A 15,032-nucleotide genomic window follows, 5' to 3' on the forward strand; every position below is an offset into this window, starting at 1 on the left:
TGGAAGAGAAGATCTACCCCAGGACAGATTTACAGTGTTCCCTTCTCCCTCTACCCTCTAGTCCATCGTCCCCAGTCGGGAAAGGGATGTTACAAAACCTGGTCCTCACTCTCGGGAAGCCTACGCTGAAACTGAAGGGGCATGAATGGTACACACGCAGGAAAATGACTTCAAAAGCCTTAACCGGATTCAAAATGGACAGCATCTGACAGTTCTCTTGGGAGAAGGGGTGCCAGCCCCTCCTGTCCAGCTGTGCGCTCTGACAAAGTCTGGGATCTACCTGGCACAACCTGCTCACTTCCCTAGGCCAGTACCAGTTGAAGGAGAGGCTGGTCACCCGGGGAAGGGGTGGGGGAGGGTCGGGGAGGGGGAGGGGCACGGCACTCTGTGTTGGCAGTTGCCATGGTTTTGCTCCGAGTTCTGAGTGTCAACCTGCCCACTCCCTGAGACACTCAGGTCCCAGAAGCAGTAGGTCAGAAGCCCGAGGGGGCTGAGGAGTGCTACCTCTGGAGCCCATCGGCACACCTGTTGAGATGGAAGCCTTAGATGGACGGGGGGGTGAAGGGGACCAGCCACTAGAGAAGGTGCAGTGGGGTTGGGGATGTGAGGGAGTGAGGAAAGGAGGGGTCTGGAGGGGCTGGTTTGGGAAGGCAGAGAGTATGAAACTCAAGGAAGGAGAGAAGAAAGAAAAGGTACACGAGTTGGCAAGAGACTGAAAGAACAAGAGAAGGTTAATTCATTCAGACAGATGTTTATCAAGGACATATATATCTGGCAAGATGATGGGAAGGTTCTCGGCAAGATGATTGCTGTTTATGAAGATACACAGGCTCGGGTGTGTGTGTGTATGTGTGTGTGCACATGCGTCATGGTCTGTGAGGTCTGTCTGATTTGTGTGGTGTGTTTATGGAATTGATCAGCCAGAGTCCCCTCTCTCTCGGGTCTGGAGGAGCCTGTGTCCCGTTCCCTCTCCATCTTTCTCCCTCCCTTTCCCTGGTCTATCCCTTCAGAGTGGTCTGGGCCTGGATCTTCCTTGTGCCCCCTGAACACAGGCAGGAATTAATGCTCACTTTTCTGAGAGGCTTTTGAAAGGTCAGGTGTGAATCTTGTGTCAGTCTAATCCTGTGCTATGACTTCAAGTATTATTCCACAGTCACTTCGTCGTTATTAATTTTCAGCTTTTTTTGCCCCAGCTTGCTGTCAGAAAGTTCCTTCTCATCATCACCATCACCGTCATACGCTTTCTGAGTGCCCATTAGCCCATGGGCCTGGGATTTTTAGGCACTCAATAAGTGCTGAATGAATGAGTAAATGAATCCCTAATCATTCCCCCCAAGGAGTTACTTCAACTTCTTGGTGCCGTTAGTGTTCTCATCTGTAACCAGGAATAATGATTTCTAGCCTCACAGAATCTGTGGGAGAATAAAATGAGTTAATGTTTATCAAGTGCTTTGCAAAGTTAGCTAGTATACCATGCTACAATTATTATAAAAGAAATGGGTTGGGCGTTCTAGGTTTTCTAAGCAGGGATTCTCAGAGATGGTTTTCTTTGCCTGGGGCTAACTCACCTGAGTGCTGGCTCAAGGACGAGGTCACTGGGAAAACGGAGAAGGGCTTTGGCTGGCATCTGGACCAGTGGTTGCCCAGCACTGCCCCTCAGGAGCAGTAGCCCAAGCCCCCCAGCTGACTCCTGCCCCTGCCTCCTTGCAGGGGACGGATGGACCCTGCTTAGAGGGGAGCTCCAGCACCATCCCTGCCAGAGACTCACTTGTGTGCCAGGCCAAGGGCCTGGACAAGGACACCTTCAAAATTGTGAGTAAGGGGCCAGCCCAGGACCCTGTCCCCGTTCCCCACAGGTCAGGAGACCTGGGTCAGTAGTTGGCAGGCCTCAGACTCATAGTTCACAGCCCTGCTTGACACACTCTTGGGAAGGAAGTGGGGTAAGAGGTTGACGGGAGCCTCCTCAACACTTCCTGGGCCATAAGGGTTGCAGCTGGGCCAACCTGCTGGCTCTGTGGGGCTGCCCAGCTGCCTCTTGTTTTTCCCGTGGCCCCTCACTTCACCTGTTGCCTCCTAAGTGTAAAGAATGTCTAAGGCCGCTGAAGAAGTTCCTGCGAAAGTTGCACCCGCCGAGGGACCTTCCCCAGGAGAAGAAGCTAAAGTACTTGAAGCAGAGCCTGGTGGTCCTAGGGGACCACATCAACACCTTTCTGCAGCACTACTGCCGAGCCTGGGAAATCAAGCACTGGAGGAAGTAGGGCAGCCTCCCTACCCTTACCACTACACTCACTCCTGGACCGACCCCTCTAGAATCAAGGTCACACCTTAGTGAAAATCTCCTAGTTCTTTATCTTAGTGTGAAAGAGTCAGGATCCTGGAGTGAGCATGGTGAAGGGGGATGGGGAGAACAGGGTCTGCTTGCGACTCTGGGCAGCACTGAGTGGACAGAGGACTCGCCTGACCCCGGAGGGAATGGCCTCTGATCGAATAACTGCTGTGTGGTGTGGGGGACTCCTCACCGATACAGGGTATCCAAGGTCTGGCAAATCCCCATTACTCCATGTCCCCAACCAAACACTGAGGAGGCAGCATTTCCCCCTGGGTGGTTCTGGCCACAGGACAAACGCTGAGGGAGCGGGGCTGTGCTCCGCCCCCCTCAGCCTTGGGCTTGGACTTCTCCCCTGCAGGAAGCTCTGGAGATTTGTCTCCCTCTTCTCAGAACTGGAGGCGAAGCAGCTTTACAGGCTCTACAAGTATACCAAGAACAGCCAGACGGCCAAGTTCCCGGTGAGGTTCCTCCAGGGTCCAGCTGAGGGCTGGTTGGTGTGTTCTTAAATTGTGAGGGGAGGCCTGCAACTGAAGGGCGGCATTTGGGATCGTAATTCCCCAACCAGGGATCAAACCGGCACCCCCTGCAGTGAAAGCCGGGAATCCTAACCACGGGACCACCAGGGAATTCCCTGAAGGGCCCTCTGATATAGCCAGCACCCCTCAGTCCCTTCCACACTCACTGCCTGAGGAAGACGCCACTGCCCCTGCGGTGGGCACAGAGAGAGGCTGAAGAGGGCAGAGACTCAGCTTCAAGTTCTAGATATTTATTCATCCTCCACACCCACACCCTGATGTGAACAGGGGCAGGGACTGTTCACAGTCCTTGGAGAGCCATGGGCAGGGATGATTGAGGCCAGGCAGAAAGGCACAGCCAGCTTGGGGGAGACTGGAGATTGTTGCAGAGGACAGAGGACAGAGGACAAATTCCTGAGCAGGGACTTCCCTGGTGGTCCAGTTGTTAAGACTCCGAGCTTCCAATGCAGGGGGTGTGGTTCGATCCTTGGTCGGGGAACTAAGATCTCACGTGCCATGAGGCATGGCCAAAAAATTAAAAAAAAAAAAAACAGATCCTGGGCAGGCTTTGTCCAAAAACAGTGCTTCTCAAACATTTTGGTCTTGGGTCACTTCTACCCTCTTAAAAATCATTGGGAACCCCCCAAAACCTGTATTCCTGTAGGTTACATCTATTGATATTTATTTGCCCTACTAGAAATTAAAGCTAAAGAAATAATTCAAAATATGTATTTACTGATTCATTTAAAAATAAAAACAAGGAGTCCATTATATATTAACATAATTTTTATGAGCGTTAACTATATTTTCCAAAACAAAAAGATTTAGAGAGAAGAGTGGCATTGTTTGACATTTTTGCAGATCTCTTTAGTGTCTGGCTTAATAGAAGACAGTTGGATTCTCATATCTGCTTCTGCTCAATCTCTTATGATATAGTGATTTGGTTAAAGTGCATGAAGAAAACCCAGCCTCATACAGATATATAGTTAAAAGAGAGGAGCATTTTATTACTGTTTTCCGATAATCGTGGATAGTTCTCTTTGCTACCACACCAAAACTCAGAAAGTGGCAGTTACTTAATGCAGTGTGGAATCTGAAACCATATTGATGAATGTTTTAAAATAGAATTAAAAAATTTTTTTAAATTAATTTTATTTTTGGCTGCGTTGGGTCGTCATTGTTGGGTGTTCGCTCCTGTGCTTGGGCTTTCTCCAGTTGCTGCGAGCGGGGGCTACTCTTTGTTGTGGTGCGAGGGCTTCTCATTGCAGTGGCTTCTCTTGTTTCAGAGCTCAGGCTCTAGGCGCACGGGCTTCAGTACTTGTGGCACGTGTGCTCAGTAGTTGTGGTGCACAGGCTTAGTTGCTCCGCGGCATGTGGGATCTTCCCGGAACCTGTGTCCCCTGCATTGGTAGGTGGATTCTTAACCACTGTGCCACCAGGGAAGTCCCAGACATTTTTTTTTTAAACCAGTTTTAGGTTTACAGAAAAATTGAGTATAAGGTATAGGGTTAGCCAAAAAGTTAGTTCGGTTTTTTCCATATAATGTTACGGAAAAACCCGAACCAACATTTTGGCCAACCCAATACAGAGTTCCCATATCCCACCCTTTTCTGTCTTCCTTATTATTAGCACCTTGCATTAGAGGGGTACATTTGTATCTTTGATGAGCCAATATTGATACACTATTAACTAAAAAAATAATGTCCATAGTTTACATTAGGGTGCACTCTTTGTTTTGCACATTCTATAGGTTTTGACAAATGTACAATAACATGTATCCACCATTACAGTAGCAAACAGAATAGTTTCATTGCCCTAAAAATCCCCTGTGCTCCACCTCTTCATTCCTCCCTCCTTCCCCCAGACGCCTGGCAATCACTCATCTTTTTATTGTCTCCATAGTTTTTCCTTTTCTGGAATATCCATGTAGTTGGCATCATACAGTATGTAGCCTTTTCAGATTTGTAGCAATGAACTTTTCACACTAGGTTACATTAGAATCCATTGGTTTCTCTCTTGCACTTTGAGTGGACCCCACTTTTCAGGGGGTCTGTGAGGTTAGAGTATTTCATAGAGCACACTCTGGGAACCACTGATCCAAAAGAATAATCACAGATAACAGTTTTTAGGTACCAGGCACATTATGTTCCCTCATGTCATCTTCAAAAGTAACACTAGGGCTTCCCTGGTGGCGCAATGGTTGGGAGTCCGCCTGCCGATGCAGGGGACGCGGGTTCGTGCCCCGGTCGGGGAGGATCCCACATGCCGTGGGGCGGCTGCGCCCGTGAGCCATGGCCGCTGGGCCTGCGCGTCCGGAGCCTGTGCTCCGCAGCGGGAGAGGCCACAAGAGTGAGAGGCCCGCGTACCGCCAAAAAAAAAAAAAAAAAAAGTAACCCTAAGTGGTAATTAGAATTATTGTCCACAGTGTGTAAATGAAGGTGGTGAGGTAAAGTAACTTGACCCAAGCCACATAGCAAGCGGGAGGGAAGAACTGGATTCAAACATAATCTAGTTCAAAGGAAAGCCCCGCCCTGACCTCACCCCACCCACTGCTCTAGCTGTGCAGCCTTAACCAAATCCTCTCTTTCTCTGGGTCTTTATTTCTACCTCTGAACATGAATGAGTGGATTCAGTGATTCCCCTTCTGAATATAAGGAGCTGCCATTTTGGTGATTCTTGGATTTCAGCAGCAGGAAAATTTCAAAAGATGTTTTCAGGCTCTCAATTTTAATTTTGCAAAGGACTTTAAAACAAGTACCACTGTTTCATTACAAACACATAAGACACTATACTCAAAAAAGAGATGAAGGACATATCCCAACGGAAATAGACACCCAAGAAGGGACAGTTGGCAGCCTGGTCTCAATGTCCCCATGGTCCCCATCTGTGGCCCTCCATCCTTCTGGCTACGCAGGTGTGAGGTGCAGTCGGGCCGAAGCTGTTGCCTAACAAGGGCAGGGCTGGGGCTCTGGCACATGGGCCCCTCTCTTCTGCTCAACACTGTGGCCCCCTTGCAGGTAGCCTTCTACCCTTTGGACATCCCGGAGAGCTCCTTCACTGCCAACAAGGAGGACAGTCTGCCCAAGCTCTGCACTGCCTGGGGGCTGCACAGTCACCTCAGTGCCATGAAGGAGAGGCTGTCCAAGATGCATGCCCCGGGCTGCCAGGTCTCCCTGCTCGGGGAGCTGAGAGCTGAGGGCCACAGCAGGAGAGGTAATGCCTGGAGGAGGGGCCTGTGTGTCCCGTGGAACACCTGACATAGTCTTCATCCCTCCTCCCCATCTTCTCATCATCCCTTCATTTCTTTTATTTATTCATTCATTTATTTATTTATTTATTGGCTGCATCACGTGGCATGTGGGATCTAGTTCCCAGAGCAGGGGTCGAACCGCGCCCCCTGCATTCACAGCGCGGAGTCTTGACCACTAGACTACCAGGGGAGTCCCCATCCCTGCATTTCTATTTTCTTTTTTTTAATAAATTTATTTATTTACATTTATTTATTTATTTATTGTTGGCTGTGTTGGGTCTTCGTTGCCGCACACGGACTTCTCATTGCGATGGCTTCTCTTGCTGTGGAGCATGGGCTCTAGGTGCGCGTGGGCTTCAGTAGTTGTGGCACGTGGGCTCAGTAGTTGTGGCTCATGGGCTTTAGGGTGCAGGCTCAGTAGTTGTGGCACACGGGCTTAGCTGCTCCGTGGCATGTGGGATCTTCCTGGACTAGGGCTCGAACCCGTGTCTCCTGCACTGGCAGGCGGATTCTTAACCACTGTGCCACCAGGGAAGTCCCATCCCTGCATTTCTCTTTCTGTCCATTTTCCTTCCCCCTCTCCACTCTTTCTTTTCTCTTTTTCCCCCTTTCCCCGCAGGTATGCTCATTATAGAAAGTTTGAAATGTACAGATAGTATAAAATAGAAGAGAGGAAAATTACCCATCACCCGCAGGTATGACTATTAACATTTAGGTGTGTTCCCTTCACTGTTCTGTTTCATCCCAACCCCCCAACCCGGAGGCCTCAGGAAACATGCCTTTTTCAGTTAACATGTAAACAAGGCACTTGCCCGTACAACCAGAAGCAGAGCAGAGATGTTTCTAGAGGCTAAGAGCAGGGACTCCCGGGAAGTGTCCAAGCAGCAGCAGAATGTCCCCTCAGCTTTGGGCAGGGTATGGGCAGAGGAGGGGTTCATTCCACCAGGGATGAGGCCGTCCAGCCAGCTGGCCTGGGAACCGACTTCCCGGCAGCCTTGGCCTCTGCAGTGACTGCGTGGCCTGGCTCTCTGGACAGAGGGTGTGGGATTAGGGGACAGAGACTCTTCAGTGAGAGGGACCCCAGCCAAGGTTGGAACCTATGAAGGCCCCTCCTGTGCACTGAGGTGCAGAGAGGTGTTGGGCCACCTACCTCTCACCCTTCTGGAACTGGCTTTTTGCTTCGCTCCTGGGGGAGAAGATGAAGGCAAATGGTAGCCTAGGACCGCAGAGCATGGTCCTAAACTGGACCCAGGTGTTCCTCTGAAGCCCAGGCTGGCTGGGGCAGCCCTCAGGGCATCTTCACCAGTCACAGTCCACCAGTCACTTGGACCAAGTGGGAGGGCAGGAATGAGGATGGGTCAAGTACAGAGGGCCCAGGTCAGGCAGCTACCGAGACCTAGAACTCTGCCTGGGCTCTGCAGGGGCCCGTGGTCCCAGTGCCTATTGTTTAAATTGAGGAAGTAAAACATACAGTGGAATGAAGGCCAGTCCATCATTAATATGATGTAGGTCAGGGACTTCCCTCGTGGCGCAGTGGTTAAGACTCCGTGCTCCCAATGCAGGGGGCCCAGGTTCGATCCCTGGTCAGGGAACTAGATCCCACATGCATGCCACAACTAAGAGTTCACGTGCCACAACTAAGGAGCCAGAGAGCCACAACTAAGAAGCCTGCCTGCCACAACTAAGACCTGATACAACCAAATAAATAAAATTAATTACTTGATTTTAAAAAATGATCTAGGCCAAGCTGTCCATGAATCAGATGAGGATAGTGAGGTGCAGGCTTTTGGGCCAGCGTCTCCCTGTACCGAGAGCTTTGTATCTCTTAATTTCACCCAAACCCTGCAGCATCCTGATGAGATGGGCATTATTATCCCCCTCCTACAAATGCACAATCTCAGAATACAGGGTAAAGGGTAGGTCTGGAGGAGGTAGGTTTGGGACAGGATTTAAAGAAAGGAATAAGGAGAGGGAGGGGGAAGGGGAAAGAGGTGGGAGGGACGTGTGCGTGGAGGTGAGGGGGCAGTGAGTAGACAGGCTGGGCTCAGGGGTGAATGGCCGAGCACATTGCAGAGGTGCAGGCTGGCGTGTAATAGGAAAAAGGCTTGGATGGTGGGATAAGAAATTGGGCTTGAAATTGTAATTCTTAAAATAACATTTTATTACAAGCATAAGCATATCCTAGAAAATTAGATAATTCAGATCAGCAAAAATTAAGAAAATATAAACATTGTCATCCAGTTAGCACTTTCCAGATGTTTTTAATGTATATAAATACCTGTATTAAACAAAAATGAGACCATGCCGTATATAGGATTTTGATTTGAACTTGCTTTTTTCAGTTATAGAAACCTTCCATGTTAACATCTTCATTTCATCTAATTGTTGAATTAAATACTCCACTTTCAAATTTTCCCAGCAAAGACATCTTTTGCACTGGTTTCCCAAACCCTGTGTTTCACCTGGTTATGTCTCTTAAGCCTCTTTTAACCTAACCGAGTCCCCTTTTTTACACCCTGGCCTGTCGAAGAGATCAGGCTATTTTGCAGAATGTTCCAATTTCTGCTTTTTTCTTATTACTTCCTTTTGGTATCTTTGAAGCTTGTTCTTCTATCCAGGAGCAGGATTGTAGGTCATGAGTCTCGATGAATTCATGTTAAACATGTTTTTGGCTGGGATATGTTACAGACGAGGCTGTGTTTTTCACATTGTGTTACATGAGAGAACACATATTACCTGGTAGAGCCACCATGACTGAGTGAATCAGCAAGTCTATCGTGCAGTTAAAAGTGACCTGCATGGTGTTTCTTGGACATCACGTTCATGAGTCAGTTCTTAAGGAAAAAGATGGCAACGGTGTTTGCAAACAACCCAGCAACAAAGTACTGGGAATTGGGCTGTGAAACTAGAGAGAGGAGTGGGGAGGAATCAGAGTCTGAAGCCAGAGGTCTAGTCCCGACTGTACCCCTAGCTTGGCTTAGGCTTTGAACAGCAGCCCATTTCCTTACTCTGTGCCTGTGTGAGATCCCTCAACTGTAAATTGGTGGGATACCATCTCCCTACCCCACAGGGTTTCTGTGAGAAAAGAGTAAGGGACATAGGTTGGAAGCAAGATAAGATTTTGTTGTTCTTCCTTTGAGTCCTTACCATGCCCCCCACATGTTACAGACTGAGATTCTCTAACTATTTGTGATGTCATCAGCACCGTCTCTGACTTTCCCTTTTTCAGGTTCTTTAAGGAAACTTCCTCAACAACCAAAACTCAAGAGAAAGAGGATTAAGGAAGCCCCAGAAACTCCAGAGAGCTGCCCACAAGAATACCCAGCTGGGGCAGAGGGCCGGCTCGCCCTGGATCCCAGAGCACTTGTACCTGAGGGCATGGGGGACCAATGAGGGGAAAGAAGAAATTGTCTCTGTCAAAAGGATGCTCAGATCTTAATTATGTATAAATGGGGCAAGGAAATAAACATCCTTAATACAGTTTGACTCGGCTAAGGTGGTCACTGTGTCAAGGACCATCAGTCTGGGTGGAGATACATGTAAATAGACATTACAACGGGGTGACACAGGTGCCTGGGGAAGACCTCAGGGGAGGTAACACAGGCACTGATGTGTTTGCCAGGGAAGAGCACAGGTGGGAGTGGAACGGGCCTGGGGTAAGTCAGAGAGTGATAACTGGCGCCTGCCTAAATCATCTGCCCTTGATCTCGTGGGAAAGTTAGCGGGGGGACAGTGAGAAGGGAGATGCCAGGAATGAGCTGGTGTGACTCGGTTATCAGGCAAAGTGCACGGAAGTGAGAGAGAGTAGAGGCAGGAGACCAAAGAAGTAACCATATTAATAGTCTTAGCTAGGAACTATACTCAATATTATGTAATAAGCTATAAGGGAAGAGAATCTGAAGAATAGCATACATATGTATAACTGAACCACTGTGCTGTACACCTGAAACTAACATGATATTGTAAATCAACTGTATTTCAATTTTTAAAAATTAAAAAAAAAAGTCTTAGCTAGGATGTTGGTTCAAACCTGTGGTCCAAAATTGGCAGCCCATGTGCTGAATTCAGACCACTGATGTGTTTTGTTTGCCCCCTGTGGTGGTCTACTTGTTTAAAACATTTTTATAAAAAAAGTCAGTTGCCAATATTAACTTGGTACATTTCACATTATAAACAACAGCAGTTTAAAAAACCGGCCACACTTGGACCTGTCTTCTCAAATGACCACACCTGGCTGGGGCTGAGACACACATGGGGCTCAGGTTTCACTGATACTCTTTCCAGTTCACCACAGTCCCCACCCTCCCGGTTGCCTTACACACTAGCCTTCTTCACTTCCTTTCTATCACCTTTTGATCCTTTTAGCCTTTAGTATTTGTTACCCTTCGGGTATATACAAATGCAATGAAGCTGTGCATGAATGGGGGAGGAGTGAATTTGTGAGACTAAGGTAAAGTTGACAGTTTTTGGTGACAGAAGTGGGAGATGAGAAAGGAAGGGAAGGGGAGGAAGTGAAGGTGGTACATTGTTTCTAGCTAGAAAGGCCATGTGGATGGAGGTCAATTCCAGGAGGAGAAGCCCGTCCAATTGTATTCCAAGAACACAGAAGAATCAGGACTCTGCTAGCGGCAGCAACATACAGTGCCCAGTATGGGCTGGAGCGGATGGGACCAGAACAAATGTGTGTGACCCTTTTTCCTTTCCTCTCTCAATTTGTACTCAGGAGTGAATATCATCAAAGATTTAAAATGTTAAAATGAATATCAGTCTAGACTTGAAGACCAAGTACAGGGAAGCATAAATAGGGAAGGAGGTGGCAGCCCCAGCTGCTTCTTTGTTCCTGGTACCCATTGCCTCCCAGAAGCAAAATGAGAGGCTAAGGCAGGGGCCTGGGATCAGCCTTACTGGGTGTTCCTGACAGTCCTGACAAAGCAGGGAGGATTTTATATGGGAAAAGAATCTGAAAAAGAATGGGTATATGCATATGTATAATTGAATCACTTTGCTGTACACCTGAAACAAACACAACATTGTAAATCAACTATACTCCAAAATAAAATAAGAATTAAGTTTAAAAAAAAAAGCAGGGAGGATTTGTGAGAGAAGGGCAAGCAGGCTGGAGGGTAACCCTGACGACTGGGGGCTCTCCAATTTTCTCCACTCTGAGAGATTTCACTGACAAGTCCCAGGGAAAGGGCTGGCTGTCTGGGGAACGGAACAGAAGAAGGTGAACCCTGTGTGCGAGGCAGCACCGCCACCTAGAGGAAATATGGAACTCTACAGCCTTCTTCTTCCCGTGGAAAGAGATGGAGACCAGGAGGAAATGGGGGAGCTTCCTACCAGCCTTGAGGACAATCAGGAGGCCTGAAAGCAAAATGGGCAACAGGTGAGGCTTCGTTTTGGCGGCTCCTTAACTCCTTCCTCAAATTCAGTAGGATCTCAGAATTCTAAAAAGGCAGATCACATGACATTGCTCTGCTCAAAACCCTCCAACAGCACAGAGGCTTTTTAGGGCAGTGAAAATACCCTATATGATTCTAGAATCGTGGATACATGTCATTATACATTTGTCCAGACCCATAGAATGTGCAACACCAAGAGTGAACCCTAATGTAAATTATGGACGCTGGGTGATTATGTTGTAGCCGTGCAGGTTCATCAGTTGTAATCAATCTACCCCCTGATGGGGGATGTGGGTAATGGGAAAGGCTGTGCACGTGTGGGGATGGCAGTATACAGGAAATCTGTGTACCTCCTGCTCAATTTTTCTGTGAACCTAAAACTTCTCTGAAAATAATGTATTCAAACAAACAAACAAGCAAAACCTTCCAAAAGCTTTTTCCCTCATGCATGTTAAAAGCCAGTCTTTGCGAGGGCCTGCAAGGCCCTCGATGATCTATCCCTGTCCATTCTGTTGCCTCTCTGCCCTCATCCTTGCTTTTCTCATACCTGTCAAGCATACTCCGGCCTGAGGGCTTTTTCCCTGGCTGTTTCCTCTGTCTGGAATGTTCTTCCCAAGCAATTACAATAGTACCCAGCATGTAGCAGGCACTTAACACACATTTGATGAATGAATGATTTAATGAATAAATGAACCAAAATAGACCTTTCACCCAAACACCACCTGGTTCAGAGGGGATAAAAGAGGCCCAAGAGGAAAGGTTACTTCTCCAAGGTTGAGAAGGAAGTCAATGCCATAAGGGGGACGAGAATTCAGACCTGATGACCCCAGGCCAGTACACATACCACACACCAAGGACACACGTTCCACCTGCTCTCAGCCAACATGCTCACTTCCCACAAAATGTCAGTAACACACAAGACCCAATGTATGACTTCTCCTAGGATCGGCTGTATTTTCTTAGTAACAATATCTCTAAGGTGGACTTGGGGACACCAGAAATAATGGGTGGGGGAGGTTATTTGGGGGTGGGGAGCCTTGGTGGAAACCCCAAACCACACCTTGACCCAAGCTGCCTGTGGATAGGCTCACCCTGAGGAACATGCCTCACTGATGGCTCCTCTCCTAGTGAATAAAGGATACTTTCCCTAAAGTCTCAAACAGAAGAGTCTCCTGACCACAGATGTAATGATTAACTGCTACCTGACCCACGCCCACCCCAGGCTACCAGAGTCTCCTGGCCGTCTTCTCTTCGTAATAACACTGCGGCAAATGCTATGACTCAGGAGAGATGGCAAAGTGCTTTGCATCCATTCTCCTCGGACTTTCATGTCAAACTTGTGAGGGAGATTCTACCTCATTACAGAGAAGAAAGGAGGGGCTTAGGGGCTACCACAGCTGAATTGAGAGATGGACTTTCCAGGTCTCCTGACTCCACATCCAGTACTCCTGGGTTTTGACTTTACAATTTTTTTCCTTTGTGCAGCCAGACATTTCCTATTTTTATATAGTTAAATTATCAGTCTTTTCTTTTAAGGCTTCTTTATGACTTCGAAAGGTCTTCCTCACTCAGAGAATATTTAAAATTCTATCTTTCCTTCTTCTAGCACTAGGATTTCAGTTTTTACATTTAAATCTTTGGTCTATCTGAAATTTATTTTAAGTTGTGTAATAGGATTCCAATATATATATTTTTCAGGTGGCTAAACGGTTATCCTTGCGCATGTGGGAATGTATTTATAGGATATAACATATAAGGGAAAAATCCACCTTTTCTACACTGTTTTGAAATGTCATCCTTATATATTAAGTTCCTGACTTATTTGGGTCTATTTCTGAACTTTCTGTTCTGGTCTATTGATCTGTCTGTTCATGTAGAGTTGGGTTTTAATGAAAAAGGAGAAAAAGATATACAATAACAAAACAGGATATGATAGGAAAAGAGTATACAGATTCTAAAAAGAACCAAATGAAAATTTTAAAATGAAAACTAATTATTGATACTAAAAACTTAATAGTCAAGTTAAACAGAAGACAACATCTGAATTCACAGATTAATCTTGACATCATAAAGCAAAATACTGTAACCAGACATTATGGGCCTCCAGCTAAGCAGTATGTTTGCAAAAAATTTGAAACTGAATCTGATTAGATTTCTAGCTCTATTACCAGCTCATAGGAAATACAAGGGACTGAGGAGCACATTAAATGATACCATGGGGACAGAATCAGCAAACTCTTGAAGATGTGAAAATTCACAGAACAAACAAACCAGTTACTTTAAAATATAAACTTCAAAGGGGGGAAAAAAGAGGAAGAGAAAATCTAAAAATTAAAAGAGATTGAAGAACTATGACCAAAGGACATAAGAGGACCATGTTTGCACCCTGATTGGAACAAACCAGTTCTACAAAAACGTTTCTGAAACATTCAGGGAAATTGAACATGGGCTGACAAATTTGATGATATAAAAGGATAAGTTAATATTTCTTAAGTGCGGTAATAGTATTTTGGAGATATATATATATAAGGTTTTTAATTTTTTTTGGCCATGCTGCATGGCATGAGGGATCTTAGTTCCCCGACCAGAGTTTGAACCCCTGCCCGCTACAGTGGAAGCATGGAGTCTTAACCACTGGACCACCAGGGAAGTCCCTGGAGTTTTATATATATATATATATATATATATATATATATATATTTATTTTTTTTTTTTTTGCGGTACGCGGGCCTCTCACTGTTGTGGCCTCTCCCGTTGTGGAGCACAGGCTCCGGACGCGCAGGCTCAGCGGCCATGGCTCACAGCCCCAGCCGCTCCGTGGCACGTGGGATCTTCTCGGACCGGGGCACGAACCCGTGTCCCCTGCATCGGCAGGCAGACTCTCAACCACTGCGCCACCAGGGAAGCCCTACATATTTTTAAAGTCTTTATATTTTAAAGATAAACAGTAAAATATTTCTAGACAAAACAATGATTCTTGGATTTGATTTAAAATAATCCAGGACTTCCCTGTGGTGCAGTGGTTAAGAATCTGCCTGCCAATGCAGGGGACACAAGTTGGAGCCCTGGTCCAGGAAGATCCCACATGCCGCGGAGCAACTAAGCCCATGCACCACAACTACTGAGCCTGCACTCTAGAGCCCGCGAGCCACAGCTACTGAAGCCCGTGCGCCTAGAGCCCGTGCTCTGCAACAAGAGAAGCCACCACAATGAGAAGCCCGCGCACCGCAACGAAGACCCAATGCAGCCATAAATAAATAAATAAATTTATATATTTTTAAAACCCTCCTTTAAAAAAAAATAAGGTACTGTCTGGAAGTGATCACATTCTTTTCAAACTTTATATATCCTGTCTGGCTTAACTATTTTATGCAGTTGTCCAGAAATTTTTTAAAATTGTGGGAACTCATAAAACTTAACCATCTTAACTATTTTTAAGTGCACAGTACTGTTAATTATATTCATTGTTGTGCAACTGATCTCCAGAACTCTCATCTTGCAAAACTGAAACTCTACTACACCCATTAAGCAGCCTC

The 15,032-nt window shown here is 46.7% G+C and overlaps 1 protein-coding gene across 1 annotated transcript; it reads left to right on the plus strand.

Annotated features, from left to right (window-relative positions):
• The first annotated feature begins 518 nt into the window (after positions 1-518).
• On the plus strand, positions 519-9,577 carry CHCT1 (CHD1 helical C-terminal domain containing 1). The gene is made up of 6 exons (XM_004271729.2): positions 519-584; positions 1,711-1,812; positions 2,079-2,254; positions 2,688-2,787; positions 5,862-6,057; positions 9,324-9,577. The coding sequence occupies exons 1-6, from the start codon at positions 534-536 to the stop codon at positions 9,485-9,487; spliced, it is 789 nt and encodes a 262-aa protein (XP_004271777.1). The 5' UTR covers positions 519-533; the 3' UTR covers positions 9,488-9,577.
• Positions 9,578-15,032: the final 5,455 nt, after the last annotated feature.

This window comes from Orcinus orca, chromosome 19 (assembly GCF_937001465.1).
Source record: "Orcinus orca chromosome 19, mOrcOrc1.1, whole genome shotgun sequence".
In the NCBI taxonomy this organism is placed as follows: Eukaryota; Metazoa; Chordata; class Mammalia; order Artiodactyla; family Delphinidae; genus Orcinus; species Orcinus orca.

Excerpts from the sequence above, each read along its gene's own strand:
- CHCT1 (XM_004271729.2), top strand. The coding sequence starts at position 534 with ATGGAAGCCTTAGATGGACGGGGGGGTGAAGGGGACCAGCCACTAGAG. Across the intron at positions 1,813-2,078 it reads ACAAGGACACCTTCAAAATT|TGTAAAGAATGTCTAAGGCC; the intron begins GTGAGTAAGGGG and ends TTGCCTCCTAAG. Across the intron at positions 2,788-5,861 it reads GCCAGACGGCCAAGTTCCCG|GTAGCCTTCTACCCTTTGGA; the intron begins GTGAGGTTCCTC and ends GCCCCCTTGCAG.